The sequence below is a fragment of the Gopherus evgoodei genome, chromosome 5 (genome assembly GCF_007399415.2).
Source record: "Gopherus evgoodei ecotype Sinaloan lineage chromosome 5, rGopEvg1_v1.p, whole genome shotgun sequence".
In the NCBI taxonomy this organism is placed as follows: Eukaryota; Metazoa; Chordata; order Testudines; family Testudinidae; genus Gopherus; species Gopherus evgoodei.
Window position 1 is genome coordinate 133,181,971 of NC_044326.1, and position 18,573 is coordinate 133,200,543.

General features: G+C 43.7%; 1 protein-coding gene across 1 annotated transcript in view; it reads right to left on the reverse strand.

The window, feature by feature from the left end:
- The window catches only part of RASSF6 (Ras association domain family member 6), a 36,514-nt gene that overhangs the window by 12,929 nt on the left and 5,012 nt on the right, over window positions 1–18,573 (reverse strand). The window contains exons 2-4 of the mRNA XM_030565217.1: window positions 17,869–17,961; window positions 2,673–2,751; window positions 1,158–1,309 (exon numbers count right to left, since the gene is read on the reverse strand). Of these exons, the coding sequence (XP_030421077.1) occupies window positions 1,158–1,309; window positions 2,673–2,751; window positions 17,869–17,942 (305 nt within the window). The 5' untranslated portion in view covers window positions 17,943–17,961. The remainder of the gene's footprint in view (window positions 1–1,157; window positions 1,310–2,672; window positions 2,752–17,868; window positions 17,962–18,573) is intronic.

The window sequence follows — 18,573 nt, forward strand, 5'->3', positions numbered from 1 at the left end:
GGAGCAAAGTATGAGTATCTGGTGTTTTATCTAAAAATCGAACAAAAAATCCTGTTCTAGATATAGGCTCATAGATTTTATAGCCAGAAGGGCCCATTGTGATCATCTACTCTGACCTCCTGCACATCGCAGGCCACAGAACCTCACCCACCCACTCCTGTAATAGACCCCTAGCCTCTGGCAGAGTTACTGAAGTCCTCAAATTGTGATGTAAAGACTTCAAGTTACAGAGAATCCACTATTTGCACTAGGTTCAACCTGCAAGTGACCCATGCCCCATGCTACAGAGAAAGGCAAAAAACCCAGGGTCTCTGCCAATCTGACCTGGGGAAAAATTCCTTCCTGACCCCAAAAATGGCGATCAGTTGAACCCTGAGCATGTGGGCAAGACCCACCAGCCAGACACCCGGGAAAGAATTCCCTGTAGCAACTCAGAACCCTCCCCATTTAGTGCCCCATCTCTGGCTGTTGAGGATATCTGCTGCTAAAAGTCACAGATGGGCCACATGGCATACTAGGCAGTGTCATCAGGAAAATTACCAAAATCAGGTCGTTCAGCTTCTATTTGAGAATTATGCCCTGGAGGCAGGGACAGATGATCTCTGTGATTTCACCACCCTGAAACCTGTGGGACATTAGTGAGTTAAATTAATGCTGATTCAGTCTGCTTCCTCCTGGGGATGGAAGAGGATTCCCTAGCAACAGAGCTCTGGCTTAGGGTTTACGGAGGAAGCACACAGCTTTCAGTTGTCTCAGGGGATCTGCTGGTGCGAGAGGAGGGAAGAAAATATGCCATTCCCCAACCATAACTGCAGAATGCAGGGGGAATTCAGTTCACACGTGCAGAGTTCCCCACCTCAGATATGCAAGTAGCCCATATAAGAGATTAGGCTTTTTTTGTCATTAATTTTTGTAACTACTTTTAAATCCAACTTTAAAGCCTGGATTCATTACAAAAAAGTGTCTGCTTTCTGCATTGCAGACGCTGTCACAAGGCCAAACAAGCAACAAATGAAACCTTACACAGGCTTCCACCATGCAAAGGCCAGGTAGAGCCTTTATAGTATCTGGTGTGCAAATGTCATCTTTGTTTTATCTTCACAGTTGGACTGTGAAAACATCACCCTCCATGAGGCTTACAGAAGTTAATATATTACCTTTTACTAGGGAACAAACTCACACGCTCTGGCGACTTCAGAGTCACAAAAGGGGGAATTTGCTTCTCATCTTGGATTTTTAACCAGATGGGACAACGTACTCCCCAAAAAATAGCTAGAATTCCCTCGATAACTGGTTTGCTGCCTTCTGGCTGAAAAAAAATCAGAGTTCAGTGTTATGATGGACCTAGGGAATATATCTAGATGCAATATAGCGATCCCTGAACGCACTCCCGTTGACTCCGGAACTCCACCAGGGCAAGTGGCAGTAGTGGAGTCCATGGGGGAGCCGCGGCCGTCGATCCCGCGCCATGAGGAAGGAAGGTAAGTCGAAATAAGATACGTCGACTTCAGCTACGTTATTCCCATATCTGAAGTTGTGCATCTTACATTGGCCCCACCCCTTGTGCAGACTAGGCCACAGACAAGCCTGGCACTCTAGCTCCCAGACTGAGGAACCCAAGTCTGTGCTGGAGTGTCACCAAAAAGGGTCTGCTTAAGTCCTGGCCTGGATTTTGCAGTCATGGAGTGGATTGCTGACTACACTGCAGGGCTACGTAGTAAATTAAGGGGAAAGGGCCCACTCCAATACCCACTTATGTCAGTGGAGGTTAATGGGCCTTGCATCAGGCCAAAATTCTGTTGTCCTTGCATAGTGCCCTTATTGTGGCAAAACTCTTAATGACTTAGTGGAGTTTTGACTGAGTACAGATTGAGAAGCCCATGCTCCCCCTTTGCAGATTATTTTCCCAGAGTTATTTCCTTGAGAGCCCCATGTGTTCCCGTGAAGGCAGAAGAGTGGAAGCTCTCCACTGTGGAAGAGAATGAATGAGTCAGACCTTGAAACCAGGGGATTTTGGGAGACGCACCAGAAACAAGACCCATTCCCTCTGAGGTCCCTTGCCTTCACACTGGGCCCTGGCCCCATGACCTATGCTAGGCTTGTTCTACCAAGATCTACCCCGATTGCTGTTGTCCCCAAAGGCTCCTATTGGGGGTTTCCCTGTGTTGAGGAGGATACTGAAAAATGTATAGCAAACTTGAGCACCAATGACCATGAGATTTCCTTCTTTGGGTTGGAGGAGGTACAGAGTGTCCTGGCACAATGCTGCCTCCCTCAGCTGATGATTCTGGATCCTTGTGGAGCTCTCTGAGTAAGACTCCCTGTAAAGTAAGGAGTGAGGTGGCAGGGAGATCATGCTGCTGAGTCAATAACTCCTTCCCTTTTCATGACTCACCTAACCTAGATCTGTGAGTTTCAGCTCTCCACCACTCTTGAAGAATAGAACTGTAGAATTTGGCTGTCATGCTTGTTTTATATTGTAAAGACTCATGTTATAAGTGAAGAAGCACACTCCACATAATACATTAATGTGCCACTAATTCACTCCTAAGGTATCTGAAACCCCATGTTCCACAGCTCACCTGCAGTATGTACCAACAGCTCACTGGCGCCCCCTCCTGCTGTTATCCTGCTGTGCTTTTCAAATAGTTCTGTTTGCCTACATTTCTTACCTGATTATAGGAGAGTTGCAGATTTTCTTGGTCAGTATAAAAATAGTTATATGTCTTCAATAAAGAGTTAAGTTGATCCCTAGAAGAAGTGATCACAATGAGACTATTAAAAATCTCTCTAGTGCCATAAAATCCAGATGTCAAGGTCAACATTTTCAAATATTGTTAGACTTCTAAATCCCTATTTAGTTTTCAGGAGTACTCAGCTCCTGCAATCACACTGGCATCAGTGGTAATTGTGGGGCGATCGGCACCTCTGAAAAATCAGGCCATGTATTCTGGTGCCTAATTATTAGTTTAGGCAGCCAATTTTAAGGGTACGTCCAGACTACCCGCCGGATTGGCGGGTAGCAATCAATCTATCGGGGATCAATATCTCACGTCTCATCTAGATGTGACATATCAATCCCTGAATGTGCTCCCGTCGACTCTGGAACTCCACCAGGGTAAGCGACGAAATAGAGTTGATGGGGGAGCTGCGGCCGTCGATCCTGCACCGTGAGGATGGGAGGTAAATCGAAATAAGATACGTTGACTTCAGTTACACTATTCCCATAGCTGAAGTTGTGTATCTTACATCAACCTCCACCCTAGTGTAGACCAGGCCTAAAGCACCCAAGTTTGAAATGTTGGCCCAAATACAATAATTTAATGGGAATGGACACTTTACAACAACAATATAAAATAAGTATATTGTACAATAACAAAATGTCTTCTTCAGTACAATAACAGGACCAGGAACAACTGATTCCCAAAACTTTCCTTCAGAACTCTGGGCTTGCTGCAATTAGAAGTGCTTGCTTGGTAATTGGAACATTAAAATAGGGGAATTTGCTAGCTCATGAAAAAATAAGACATTTTGAAGACTATCTAGTCTAGAGCCTGGAATAAGTCCTAGTTAAAATATTGCTTATAATTCAATAAAAAATAGTTTCTCAAACCATTTGAAGGGGAGATGGAAGTCAGGTGTTTAAGGATACGTCTATATTTGAGCTGCAAGTTGTGATTCCCAGCTTGTGGAGAGATACCTGCGCTAGCTCTGCTCGAGCTAGTGCCTGAAAATAGCAGCGCATCTGTGGCAGCGCTGGAGGCCGGTCGGACCAGCTTCCCCAAGTACATTCCTGCCTGGCCCCCGGGATACGTATTTGGGGATTAATTAAAAATTAATTAATTAATTAGGAGCTAGAGTGAGTCACTATTCATGCCACTGCTGACGCATTGCTAGTTTTAGGCAAGTATCAGAAGGGTAGCCGTGTTAGTCTGGATCTGTAAAAGCAGCAAAGAATCCTGTGGCACCTTATAGACTAACAGACGTTTTGGAGCATGAGCTTTCGTGGGTGAATACCCACTTCCTCAGATGCATGTAGTGGAAATATCCAGGGGCAGGTATATATATGCTAGCAAGCAAGCTGGAGATAATGAGGTCAGTTCAATCAGGGAGGATGAGGCCCTGTTCTAGCAGTTGAAGTGTGAAAACCAAGAGAGGAGAAACTGGTTCTGTAGTTGGCAAGCCATTCACAGTCTTTGTTCAATCCTGAGCTGATGGTGTCAAATTTGCAGATGAACTGAAGCTCAGCAGTTTCTCTTTGAAGTCTGGTCCTGAAGTTTTTTTGCTGCAGGATGGCCACCTTAAGGTCTGCTATAGTGTGGCCAGGGAGGTTGAAGTGCTCTCCTACAGGTTTTTGTATATTGCCATTCCTAATGTCTGATTTGTGTCAATTTATCCTTTTCCGTAGAGACTGTCCAGTTTGGCCGATGTACATAGCAGAGGGGCATTGCTGGCATAGGATGGCGTATATTACATTGGTGGATGTGCAGGTGAATGAACCAGTGATGGTGTGGCTGATCTGGTTAGGTCCTGTGATGGTGTCGCTGGTGTAGATATGTGGGCAGAGTTGGCATCGAGGTTTGTTGCATGGATTGGTTCCTGAGCTAGAGTTATTATGGTGCGGTGTGCAGTTACTGGTGAGAATATGTTTCAGGTTGGCAGGTTGCCTGTGGGCAAGGACTGGCCTGCCACCCAAGGCCTGTGAAAGTGTGGGATCATTGTCCAGGATGGGTTGTAGATCCTTGATAATGCGTTGGAGGGATTTTAGCTGGGGGCTGTATGTGATGGCCATCACAAGATCCATTGTCTACAGCCAAGCACTGAGGTACAACCGCATCTGCTCTAACCCCTCAGACAGAGACCAACACCTACAAAAGCTCCACCAAGCATTCTCAAAACTACAATACCCGCATGAGGAAATAAGGAAACAGATCAACAGAGCCAGATGTGTACCCAGAAGCCTCCTACTGCAAGACAAACCCAAGAAAGAAACCAACAGGACTCCACTGGCCATCACATTCAGCCCCCAGCTAAAACCCCTTCAAAAACCAGACTTCAAAGAGAAACTGCTGAGCTTCAGTTCATCTGCAAATTTGACACCATCAGCTCAGGATTGAACAAAGACTGTGAATGGCTTGCCAACTACAGAACCAGTTTTTCCTCTCTTGGTTTTCACACCTCAACTGCTAGAACAGGGCCTCATCCTCCCTGATTGAACTGACCTCGTTATCTCTAGCTTGCTTGCTAGCATATATATACCTGCCCCTGGATATTTCCACTACATGCATCTGAGGAAGTGGGTATTCACCCACGAAAGCTCATGCTCCAAAACGTCTGTTAGTCTATAAGGTGCCACAGGATTCTTTGCTAGTTTTAGGCACTAGCTCAAGCAGAGATAGTGCAGGTACATCTATGTAAGCTGGGAATCACACCTGCCAGCTCAAAATGTAGATGTACCCGACGTATTCTTTGTGCCTGTAACCCGGTGGCCTCACCCCTGCAGCACCTCCTGCTGGTTACTTCAGGAATTAGCTCAATATTCCAGCTTGGAGCTCCCTCTGCAGGCCAGTAATCCACCTGTCCCGGCTGGCCCCCGTGTCACTCCCTGGACCCAGTGCCCTTTTACATGGGGTTCTGCCCCCTGGCAGCAACCCCTTTTCCTTAGGGTTTCCCCTCCCTGGGAACCCCCGACCCTCTATCCCCACTTTGCTTCAGTATTGGCTACTGCCAGTCATTGTCTAGCCCCACGCCCTGGGGCAGACTGCAGTATCAGCCACTCATCATCAGCAAAGGGGTTTGGACCTGCTGCCTTGGCCTACCCCTGGGTTGCACCCTGCAACCCCAGTACCTCTTGGCCTAATCCTAGGCTGCAGCCTGGGGCTTTCCAGGCAGGAGCTCCCCAGCTCTACTGCCTTTCCCCAGCCCTGCTCCACGCTAGGTACCCTGTCTAGTTCCCAGCAGCCAGGCCCTTCTCCCTCTACAGCCAGAGGAAGACTCTTTTTGCTTCTGGCTCCCCTGGCCTTCTTATACAGCCTTATTGCTCAGTTTGGGGCGTGGCCCCCAGCTGCAGCCACTCCCACCATCAGCCCAGGCTTCTGGCTCCAGCTACAGCCCCCTCCTGGGCTGTTTTAAGCTGCAAAGGGTTTACTTAGAGTGCGCCAGGTTGCAGCCCCTACACCGGCTCCTCACTAACATCCTATTACGTTTCTGGCTGCACTTTTCCCCTCACCTCCTTCTGTATGCACTCCCTATCCATGGCCCCACGAAGTCCCGGGACCTCCTGGTCAACCTCCTCCTCGCCCTGGCTAAAAAGGCCATCTACGCGACCAGGGAGAGGAGGTTGGCCGATGGAGACTCCGTTGACTGTAGGGCTTGTTTCCGATCCATGGTTCATTCACGCATCTGGGCGCAGTTCCTCTGGGCGGCGTCCACTGGCTCCCTTGATGCCTTCGAGGAGCAGTGGGCGCTGTCCGGGGTTCTCTGCTCGGTGTCCCCATCAGGTTCCCTTCTTATGACCCTTTGACCTCACTCCTGTCCCTGTTCTTTTATTAGTTGTCCCCCGAACTCAGTGGGTCCTGTGGTTCCTCACCTTAGGCTGGGGGGGATCCTTTAGCAGTGGGTGGGCTTCGCCCGCCCACTTCCCAGACACCCAATAGATACAGTGCCTTTGAAAATCTTCCCCGTAAACATTTTATGTGCTGGTGTTGCAGTAGTGACACTCTGGAATGTAAGTGTCCTCCCAACTGTAATTAAAGCTACAGTATTGTAATGTTAAGCTTGAAAGTTGAATCATGCAAGAGTCTGGAAATTCATAGCTCGTGTTCCTCAAGCGACTAGAATCTGCCCTTTTTGCACATATATCTTTCAGCAGGGTCCTTTATTAGATGATCACAAAGTACTGGACAATGTCATGTGCCAAATAATACAAAGGAATAACATTATCCGCACAATCCTACGTGCACAAAATTATGACTGCAGACATGTTTTGGGATTATGCAAGGAAGACCTCATTGCAATGCACACATGCAAGGAGTCAGACGAAAGGTTCCTAAGGGACTCTCTACTCTGAATTGCTTTATTTCTGTATAATTAAAATAACAATGTTACAATAACAATTGGTCTCATTTTTTATTTAGCTAGGTTGATGTGAAACATGAAAAATATAGTTCAGAATAGGTGAAGCTGGAGGATAGATCTCAGCTTCATATACAGAAAGAAATCACCTTTATGAGATAGCAATTCAATGCTTCTCTGTTTTTGCTTTTTATGCTCTGAGATTTTAAAGCTACCATAAAACACTTTGGACCACATTTTGAAAGTCTTACACACGTTGGATAATTTGTAATCTCACTGAAAACAGTGAGGCCACTCACAGAGCAAAGTACTCCTTAGCCTGAGAGGGGTTGTCAGAATCAGGCCCTTTGTCTCATCTGGTTGAAGAACAAAACAATGAATTTCATTTCCCACAGCTTGGACTCATGAGTTCTAGTCAGAAGTTCTCTAATCTATTTATTTGGCAAAGGGGTTGGAGCTTTAAAGACCCAGCAACTCAAATTTGATACTTAGGAAGCTTGTTAAGTAGAGCTTCAATTAGTATCCACCATTCCCAGGTAACACTCAGAATTCACAGCCCCGACCCTTTTCTAAGGCCATGATCCACAGAATAGCATTTGTTTCAAAATGTAAGGCAGATTGATACTACTGAACAGGTATACCAGAAAATGAGTGAGGCATGGCCAGAAAAGGAAGAATGTTGGAAATAAAGCTTACATAGTCCATCCAGTCTAGGAAATGTATAAACTTTGCACTGCTCCTAGATATCAATTTGAATAATACCTCTAACTTTCCAAATGGAAAGGAGTAGAGGCAGGAGGCCTGTGAAACTCTGGGTGACAATATTCCGGGTAAAGAAGACCAGTGTAAAATGTTAAGTTTCTCCTTATTTGGGATGATGCTATAGAACAGACAGGAAAGAAAACCTTTACTGTAGACCCACAGATAATGCATCTCTCTGTGAAACTGAAGGACAGAATTCTGAAAATCTGGGTCTCCAGTTGAACTATTTTGGGGCAAATATAGGGGGCAAAATATTATTCCACTTAGTTTTGCCATTGACTTCAATGAGGGCGGGATCTCATTCATGATATTCAAACCCAAAAAGGTCGAGAATGCAGTAGCTTGTGCTTTTACCATATGCAAAGGGACTTGAACTCAGGACTCTAAGTTAAAAGTTAAAAACACATGAAGGGGCTGGCCATCTCCACTAGCTCCAGTAGTGAAGGAGCAGATATGCAGAGTTTAACATATGCTAGCAGAGAACAGGCCTGCTAAACACACAAGCCACTGTATGATATGAGAGAATGGGATATTAATCTGTTACACATTACAGCTTTGTGGCACTTTGTTAGTGATTACCACACATCCTGTTGGAGGCATATTTCCCTCTGGAATATTGGCCTGCATTTTTCTTTCTATTTCTTTGAAAGGATTGTGTAACAAGGTGGTGGCCAGGAGGTCCTGAGCCAGCCCTCTGTTAGCCCAGTTCCAATTAAGAAGCATTAATTGGGGCTGGCTGAGTATGCCATGCCTAACTGATAGAAGGGAAGCAACTGTAGGCCTCATTAGCCAGGGGGCTATATAGGGCTGGCAGGAAGGCAGTGAAGGGAGGGGGAAGAAAGGAGAGGGAGGAGCCAAGGGCTGTGCATCCCTGCTGGCTGGAGAAGCTAGCAGTCCCCCACCCTCAAGGTTGGAGCGGTCTGTAAACAGAAGCCAGTGGGAGCTGACACTGTAAATAAAAGGAACTGATGATTGCACCCAGAAGAGGTCTCAGGCTCATATGTGGGTGCAGGGGCAACCGATGGCCTCGTGACAGATAGTTTAATAGTCAAGGTTGTTTTAGTCTGACTCAGCACCAGCAATAATAGCGCTAGAGAGTAATTTGCACTTTGTACTCAGATTATACTAATGAGTAGCAAAGCAAGCAGGAAAATTGTGCCTTAAATAAATACTATGGTTCATTTAATTTACTCTGAAGAAATTCTCTTTGGCAAGAGGAATATTAATGGGGCTTTGGGAACTGTATGTTTATCCTGCCTTCATTTGATGGAGCTATTAAATAACTACACAACCTATCTCACTTTTTTTTTGCTTGCAGAGTTACAGAAAGATGTATCAACTCAACATTCAGGGGAATGGGCAAGAGAATGAGAAGAAAGACAGCTGCCCTTCCAATATTTCCTGGACAAAGACAATAAACCTCAGACCTAAAATAGAATGATGAGCACAGAATTCCCTGCAATGAAATCTAGTAATGAAAATATGAGGGAAAGCAGGCTCAATACCCCTGGTCCTGCCGCTTGATGTTATTTATAGGTAGCTAGCATTGAAAAATGGGAGAGGAGGAAATAAGTGTTTAAATGCCATTGTGTCAGGGTTTAAACGCACTCACAACCTAGAGAAAAGGAAAATACTCCAGGGCAGAATGGAGAAGGTTCCAATAACACCATGCAGACCCTTTCTGGTGAACGTTTCTTTCTTCTTGAGTGCACATTTTACAAATTGTGTCTTATTACAAGTATCACAGGCATGCATGCTCTTTTGACCTACCAGGCCCTTGAGATGGAGGGTGGGTGTAATGATGGTGGTTTTTACACAAGTTTACCATAATTTGTTTAAGACTAGAGCTGTGCAATAGGTTTGCTGGGAAAACTTAAACCCAGGGAAACTCACTAGGTTTCAGGCTATACTATAAACTTGAAATTCAAACCATCCATTGAATGATTCACTAAACATTGCTAGGAAATTTAAGGATGATTTTCAGCAAATGGCAGAATTTATGAAATCGGGAGAAAGCTGGTAGCTTCAGCTGATGATTGGTTTTAGATTCTAGGTTTGATCAAACCTGAAAGTGAAAGCAAAACCAGAGGTACAAACCCATGCAGATCACTGCCAGAGGGCCTAATCCGTTAAGCACAATAAATATTAATAAAAACCTGCCTGCGTGCAAAGCAAACACACAGCATTTGCAGACTCACCCAAGTAAACAAATGGTATGTGCACATTTGTTGAAAACCCACTGTACACATCTACTCTTAGAATTATTTAATTAATCCCTTTGCCAATAATGATTTACAGAGGGGTGGAAAGTTACAAGAATATATTTATAGTAGTATCAGGAAAAAAGTGACATTTAAATCAAGCACAGGATCATACAAAGCAACAGATCATTTTGTAAATATTAGAACAACTGGCCCATAGTTGACCAGGAACCTAAAGAAGAATCATGTGCAATATTTATATATTGTTAGGGCCTTGCAGTGTACAATCCTTCATGAGCAAGTAGTATGCTTAGAGTTGGCAATGGGAGTTAACTGTATTGATCAAGAACACCATATGGTCCTGAATAAGTGACCATAAGTACATAGGTGAATAAGGAAACCTGATGTGAAAGACTAAGGGCCTGATTTTGAACAGTGTCTCAAACCAGCTTCCCATTTTCCTCCAGCAACTATTACTTGGATGTCCCTCCAATGTGATTTGTGCCTGCAAGTACCAGAAAGCACATACAAATGATCAACGTATTGATGGGTAGGAGAACTGATCAGAGGATCACAAGTTTGTTTTGGGGCAACTTTCGAGGTTTTGACATTTGTTTTTTGTTCTGCAGTGACATGAAAATAAAGTTTTTCCAACATTTTCATGAAAATGGGATTCTGTCGAAATGTCCGTTTTCAGATCAAAACCTGAGCTTTTCAGTTTAGGAAGGGCGGGGAGGTTGTGTCCAAAACCTGAACCTTTCAATTCAGAGGGTAGGGGTAGAGAAAGAGAAAAAAATCTTCCCAACCCCCTTTTAGGACGCTTGCCTGAGATGTGGGAGACCCAGAACCAAGCCCCTCCTCTGCCTCATTCACAGCAGATTTTCTCATCCCAGGTCATTCTGAATCAGGCTTACCAGGGACTTGAACCTGGGCCTGCCATGTCCCAGTCCAGAACCAAAACAGCATATTTTGACTTAATTTCATTTACTCAAAAATATTCCAAACAGCTCTAATAGAGAGCCTGCTGTGACATCACAACGGGCTTTGTCATCTCTGGAAAGGGGTACTCTCCCAGGAACAGGATCGAAGCACTAGTCCGTCAGCACATTAGGCACTGCAGCCTCATTCATGGAAGCATAGATTTTGGCAGGAAGTAAGAGAGAGATACGATGATTATTTTTCTCCCAGTCATTCAGCTCAGATTGTGGACCCATTGTACTGGTCTCTGTACAGAGATGCAGTAAAAAGACAATCCTCGCCCCAAATTGCTTACAGCTGAAGACGAGAGGCAACAAAAGTCGATATAACTGCAAGCAAAGATGGTGGACAAACAGGATGAGGGTGAGAGTGATAGCAACATATGGCGGTGTAGACTAGCTATGTACAAAATTTGCAGCCTTTTACTTTAAAAGGTATTAAAGAATAGACTCATAGATTTTAAGGTCAGAAGGGACCATTAAGATCATCTAGTCTGACCTCCTGCACAATGCAGGTCATAGAATCTCATCCATCCACTCCTGTAACAAACCCCTAACCTATGTCTGAGTTATAGAAGTCCTCAAATTCTGGTTTGAAGACCTCAAGCTGCAGAGAATCCTCCAGCAAGTGACCCGTTCCCCATGCTGCAGAGGAAGGCGAAAAACCTCCAGGGCCTCTGCCAATCTTCCCTGGAGGAAAATTCCTTCCCGATCCCAAATATGGCGATCAGCTAAACCCTGAGCATGGGGGCAAGACTCACCAGCCAGCACCTAGGAAAGAATTCTCTGTAGTAACTCAGATCCCACCCCATCTAACATCCCATCACAGACCACTGGGAATACTTACCTGTGATAATCAAAGATCAATTGCCAAATTAATTGCCAAAATTAGGCTATCCCATCATACCATCCTGTTCATAAACTTATCAAGCTTAGTCTTAAATAGATGGTGGGGTTCTGAAAGACAAGAGTACTTTCTCTTCTGTCTATTCCTTCACACTGTCTTGCTACAACTAAAGTAAGAGGCTTCTTTGAGGTTTCTGCCATATGTAATAATGTTCCTGTCTCTGTAGCCTACGCCACTCTTCTGTCTGTTTTCAAACCCCATTTTAAATGGACTTTTCTTCCTTGCCCAGTCTCAGTTTCTTCCTTTGTTAGTATTTAATTGTATTACTTATCTCTGCACATGCAAAGCATTAGGTAATACAGTTTCTCTGAAAGATACTAAACAGAATAGCATTGTATTGTACTTTCCCAAGAAGGATAGGACTGAAATGACTCCTGAAGCGAATCTCTTCTTTGGTGGTGCACCTTTTATTCAGTAGCAGATTGAAGTATTAGGGCCCGCTAAAGTCGATTGGAATCTTTCCATTGACTTCAGTGGGCTCTGGATTAGGACCTTATTGTATGGATCAATACCTTATTGATCAAAATGATCCCCCCAAAATAATTTTTCCAGCAGCTCCACCAACTGGAGAGCAGTTTTGGGGCTCTAGAGTTTCGGCTAATCCAAGCAACTGTTAGCTGCCATTCGTCCTTGCCTTTAATCATAGTAAGGAGATTGGTGAAAACACTTTCCTGTATTTGAAGTGAATTTGCTTGTCATTCATCCCTTGTGTCCAATCAGCCAGGAAAGAATAGTGTAGGAGTATCCACTCGCACTATTTGAGTCACCCCAGAACAAAATAAATAGAAAGCTTAAAATACGAAGAGACATGAAACAAACCATGACAGATACGGCATTTTTCTGCAATATCCCTGGGAGACCATATCGAATTACGTTTAAGTATAGTGAGGGTCCATTGTATGAAATGAATGGTTTAGGTATCATTGTGGGCCAGGATTGTATGTAACCTCTCTCTAAGGGGGAAGATGTGATGTGAACCTTGGAAAGTGTTATGAATTTCAAGAGACTACACTGACCAACAGGCCACACAAAAATGGACTTTGGGACAAAACAGTGCCAAGTGGTTTGCCTGAGGAATTTCTAGGGGGAGGGCAGAACAGACCCCCAGCTTTTTGAAGCTATGCCCCAAGGAAGAGACCATTGTCTGATGATTAACTGTTCCCAGAGTCTCATAATCAAAGGCCCAAACTGAATAAAGGAAAGACGTATCTATTCCTTGGGATGGAGGGAGGAGGTACCAGTTCTGCACTAGACTGTCGTGAAATTGTAATAACAGAAAAAAACTTTTCTCGGGTTTGAAGGACTGACTCCTACCAGAGCCCTTGCTGGAATTGGGGGTGATCTCCGGTAAGCTTTTTAGCATGTGTGCAGGTGCTTTTATTGTTTTTAAATGTCTTCTCTGCAATGCTTTCACCTTAATAATAAATGTGCTTGCTTAGAAAGGGGTAACTTGTGGCTGCTGGCAATTACAGCTGCTCATAGCCTTCGGCGAGTTAGCAAAGCACAGACTTTGGCCTGTTTGCATGGTCTGGCTTGCAGGAGATAACGCAGTGTAGGCAGGATACTGTGCAATCTGAAAACTTCCAATCACACACAGGTGTCTACCCAAATGAGGTGAGGGCTGAAGAACTGGGAGCCTACAGTGGGTGCCCTCGAGAGCTACAGAGGGGGAATATAGGCAATGTTGCCCTGAACCATGACACAAACAAGCAAAGAAAAAATTCCCTGTCATATGACTGAAGACAACTAAGGTCAAGAATGTCTTTGATCATGCATGTGCAGGGCCTCACAAATACTGGAGGGTAAAATTCAGCACTTTTTTCAGAAATATGGTATGTAGTATTTGAGCTCCTGCTGATCCTCAATGCAAGAATCTCCAAAAAGTCATGAATGAAAAAAATCTTTTCATGTTTCGAAAGCTTTTAATTATGGCATTTTAATCTGTGCATAATGCATCCACCTGGCAGTGGTGACTCAACAGCTGGGAGGTTGGCCGACTGGTTCATTTCTGTGAAGGTTGCCAGTTCCTTGCTGGAGAAGGGATGAAGAAAGAGTTTAACAGCTCTGGTCTTACACTGAGGGCCATATATGGCCCTTGATCCATGCATGCTGCAAGTCCTGTAGACAGCAACGAGAACTTTAGCCATGGACTGAGAGCACGGCGTGACCCTGCAGGGGTTACTTTTGAGATTGGCTCTATATCAGGTTAAAACAGAGACTAATTCTGAAAAATCTTTACTCAACTTTCAGTCAGCGCTTGCTCGGGCAACACGCCTGCTGACAGCTGTCTGTGGGAGTTGGCATAACCAAAAACTGACACCCTCAATATCTGCCCTGCATCAGTGCAATCAACAGTCTGACTAAAATTGTGCAAACCATTTGGAACTAAAATCCCATAGGGGAACTCTGGTAGCAGACCAGATTTACTTGTTCGCTATGCTTTCTAGCTGACTGCGGGACCTTGGAAATAGGTCAGAAGACAAAAATGGACCTGATTTAAGTGATGTTAGTTTTCTTTCCTTATTAAAATACATACAACTTACTAGGTACTTGTATACACAGAGTGGTTAAGATTTTTCAAGTTGACTATAGGCACCAAATGAGTTACTCCTAGCAAGGGACATAGAAGGCACTAGCAAAGGCTTTATAAATAGACTAGGAGCAAGAAAAAGATGAAGGAAAGCAGAGATCCTTTCCCTGGCAGGGAAGAAGAGCTAATAATGGATGGCATCAACGAGTGAGGTGCTTAATGCCTATTTTTCGTCAGTCTTCACTAAAAAGGTAAATTGTGACCAGATCCTTAACATGATATTAACAACAAGGGGGAAGGAATGCAAGCCAAAATAGGGAAAGAACAGATTAAAGACTATTTAGATAAGTTGGACATATTCAAATCAGTAGGACCTGATACATAAGGAACTAGCTGCAACAATCTCAGAATAGTTAGCCCTGTCTTTGAGAACTCATGGAGGATGTGTGAGGGCCCACAGGACTGGAGAAGGGCAAACATAGTACCTATCTTTAAAAAGAGGAACAAAGAGGACCAAGGGAACTATAGGCCAGTCAGCCTTTCATACCTGTAAAGATACAGGAACGAATGATCAAATAATCAATTTGTAAGCACCTAAAGGATTATAAAATTACAAGCAATAGCCAGCGTGGATTTGTCAAGAACAAGTTATGCCAAACCAATTTAATTTACTTCTTTGACAAGGTTACTGGCCTAGGGGATAGGACGGAAGCAATAGATGTGATATATCTAGATTTTTCATAAGCAACTAGGGAAATGTGGTCTATATTAAATTACTGTAAGGTGGGTGTACAACTAGTTGAAAGATCTCACTCAAAGAGCAGTTATCAATGGCTGGCTGTCAAACTGATTTGGCTGGGGAGAGGGTGAGGTTATCTAGTGGGGTCCCATAGGTCTCTCCCCTGGGTTGGCTACTATTCAGGATTTTTATTAATAATTTGGATGATGGAGTGGAGATTATGTTTATCAGATTTGCAAAATGAGACGACCTGGAAGGGGTAAGAGGACAGGATTAGTATTCAAAACAACCTTGGACAAATTGGAGAACTGGTCTGAAGTCCAATAAAAACAAGTGTAATGTATGACACTTAGAAAGGAAAAATCAAATGCACAACTATAAAATGGGGGAATGACAGGATAGAGGTAGTATTACTGAAAAGGATCCATTGATTATAGCGGATCACAATTTAAATATGAGCCAACAATGTGACACACTTGCAAACGAGGCTAATATTGACGTCTATTAACTGGAGCGTTGTATGTAAAACGCAGGATGAAATTGTCCCATGTTACTCGGCATCAATGAGGACTCAGCTGGAGTCCTGTCTCTAGTTCTGGGCACCAGACTTTAAGAAAGATGTGGACAAATTGGAGAGAGTCCAGAGAAGAGCAACAAAACTTACAAACTGTTTAGAAAACCTGACCTATGAGGAAAGGTTAAAAAAAACTGAGCATATTCAGTCTTGAGGAAAAAAGACAGAGGAAGCCTGATAATCTTCAAATATGTTAAGGGCTGATACAAAGAGGACGGTGGTCAATTGTTTTCCATGTCCACTGAAGATAGGACAAGAATGGGTTTACTGAGCAGCAAGGGAGATTTAGGTTAGATATTAGGAGAAACTTTCTAACTTTAAGGATAGTTACACACTGGAATAGGCTGTCAAATCCCTACCACTGGAGGTTTTTAATAGCAGGTTAGACAAACAGCTCTCGGGGTGGACTAGGTTTACTTGGTCCTGCCTCAGTGCAGGGTGTTGGGCAAGATGACCTCTCAAGGTCCCTTCCAGCATGATTCTGTTATGCCTGTGTTTTCTGTGGGCACCCTTAATGGGGTGTTTATCAAGAGACAAGAAGGTGCTGTGCATGCCAGCCAGCTCATTTCACACACCCTTTTGTTTTCTCTCTTGATCCACACCTTGGGCAAATTGAAGACAATGGGCTTGTGTTGTGGAGCATCGTGCAGGACAGTACTGAAAGAGGCACGTGTAATAACAGCAGATCCAAGGTTATGGCAATGGAAAGATACAATATGAAAGTTATATCTGAAGTGGTTTTAGTCAGCAAACATTATTTTAATGCCCATTCATTTTCAAATTTTCATTTTCCTCAAAGCAGAGAAACTTGCATGGCAATAGAAAGATTGAAAAGCCTCTGCTTTGATCCAGGTCTCTCAGCCAGTTAATTAGGCATATGTGTATTTAACAAGAAGCAAAAGGCTTTGCCTGGCTTAGTGCCTTATCTGGAGTGCATGTGTTTGTGTGCTGTGCTCACACAAATTTTAATTGATTAATTACTGGTGAGACCTACAGCACGATGTCCTAAAGCAAAATTATCATAAGGGGAATGATGACTAAGCAGGGAGCACATAGGTAGGTAATAATTACGTGCCATTGGTAAGGTTCTGATGTCCCTGTTTACAAAGAATAGGTCCCTTGAGTAACGCTATTGAAATCAACAGGCCCACACAGAGTAAGGTGCTACTGAACCGGAGTAAGGCGATTTGAGTCTGCTCTGATACTTGAAAGTATAAACACTAAGGGACAGATTGTGATGGGCCTGTGCATAGGGAGCGGGGGAAAGGACAGTCACAGCACCTGTATGTCCTTAGGGACTGTTCCTGCTGTGGGACCCCAGGGATGTACATCATCCAAAAGGGGGTTAAAGAAAGGCAGGGAAGAGGTGGGGCAATGGACCCCATTTCTGTCACACTGGCCCACATATGAAGCCAGGTACTACCTGGGGAGGAGGCTCTATGTCCTAAAAGACGGTGCAATGTCTACAGTTGCCTTGTGCATCAGAAAGCTCAGTGTTTAGTGTAATATCAGGAAAACTTCCTGACAACAAGATCTACCCTATGACTGTGGAACAGTCTGCCAAGGGAAACAATGTCAGCTCCATTGCTGGAGACTTTTCAGACTTGACTGAACAAACATGTACATTTGTAGGAAGATGGAGCAGATGACCTGACAGGCTTTTGTGCATCTCTCATGAAGATGATCCTATATGCAAATATATGTAGACAATTTGGAAAAAGATGTATGGTCCAATTTCTCAAAAGAGCAAGGGTTAGGCCCCCAAACCCATTTTTAGTCCCCTAAACTGAATTTCAGAGGTGCTGAGCATCCACTTCTTACACACTGAAATTGAATTTATGCACTCATGTTAGCAAATGTTGGCCTCTATGTCTGTGTACAAAAGTCAATCAAAAAGATGAAAAGCCCAGTTCTGTAAGATCAGAGTGTGTGAATGCCTGTTGACTTCCTTGGGAGTTCTGTATGTAGAGAGCTAGTAGGATCTGGCTCTCATCATCTGTATTACTATTATAGACTCAACACTTCTCCTTTGCAGCATCTAATCTTAATGAATAAGTGGAACAGCCCATTACCAAGGCATTCAATATTCTTACAGAAAAGTTACCTGGTAATGTACTTGTCCTCTCTGATGGAAATAGCAGATGGTAGATGTTGCGATTTCATAGTCACTTTCTTCATTTATTCAGATTAGATGGCACTACATAAAAGGAACAGAAGTATTAATCATTGTTCATTACATCTCTCTATTTGCAATGTAGTTTCACTTAATGTGCTACACTTGGAAAACGTATTGGTTTTTATATACTTGGTTTTTCCTAAAGTTTGTGACTTGACATTAAAATGATGTCATTTTTCCTTGACGGAACACAATATATTCTGTGCTAGCACTCTAAAGGAGGACATTCCCACTATATGTATGACTATTACTATACATAATCCATACAGTTCCTGTAATATAAAGAGACTATATGTACTATGTATAGTAATACTCCCAAATACCACAGCTTACAATGGTGTTACTAATTCAAACGATTTGCAGCAACTACTCTAAAATACTTTAGTATGATTTTATGAGAGAGGCTCGAACCGGGATGAGACTAGAATCCTTGGCATAGCATAGATTAGCTCATGGACAACTGATGTAAAGTTGCCTCAGGTCACGAAGTGAAAGTGTCCTAGCAAGTAAAGCTGAACCAGGTTCCTGTGGAATTGGATGGGAAACATAGACATTCCAGTTGATCCGGTGGAGTCCTGTGGCACACAAAGTCAAAAAGCAGAGGTATTAAAAAGAAACCAAGGATACTAATTG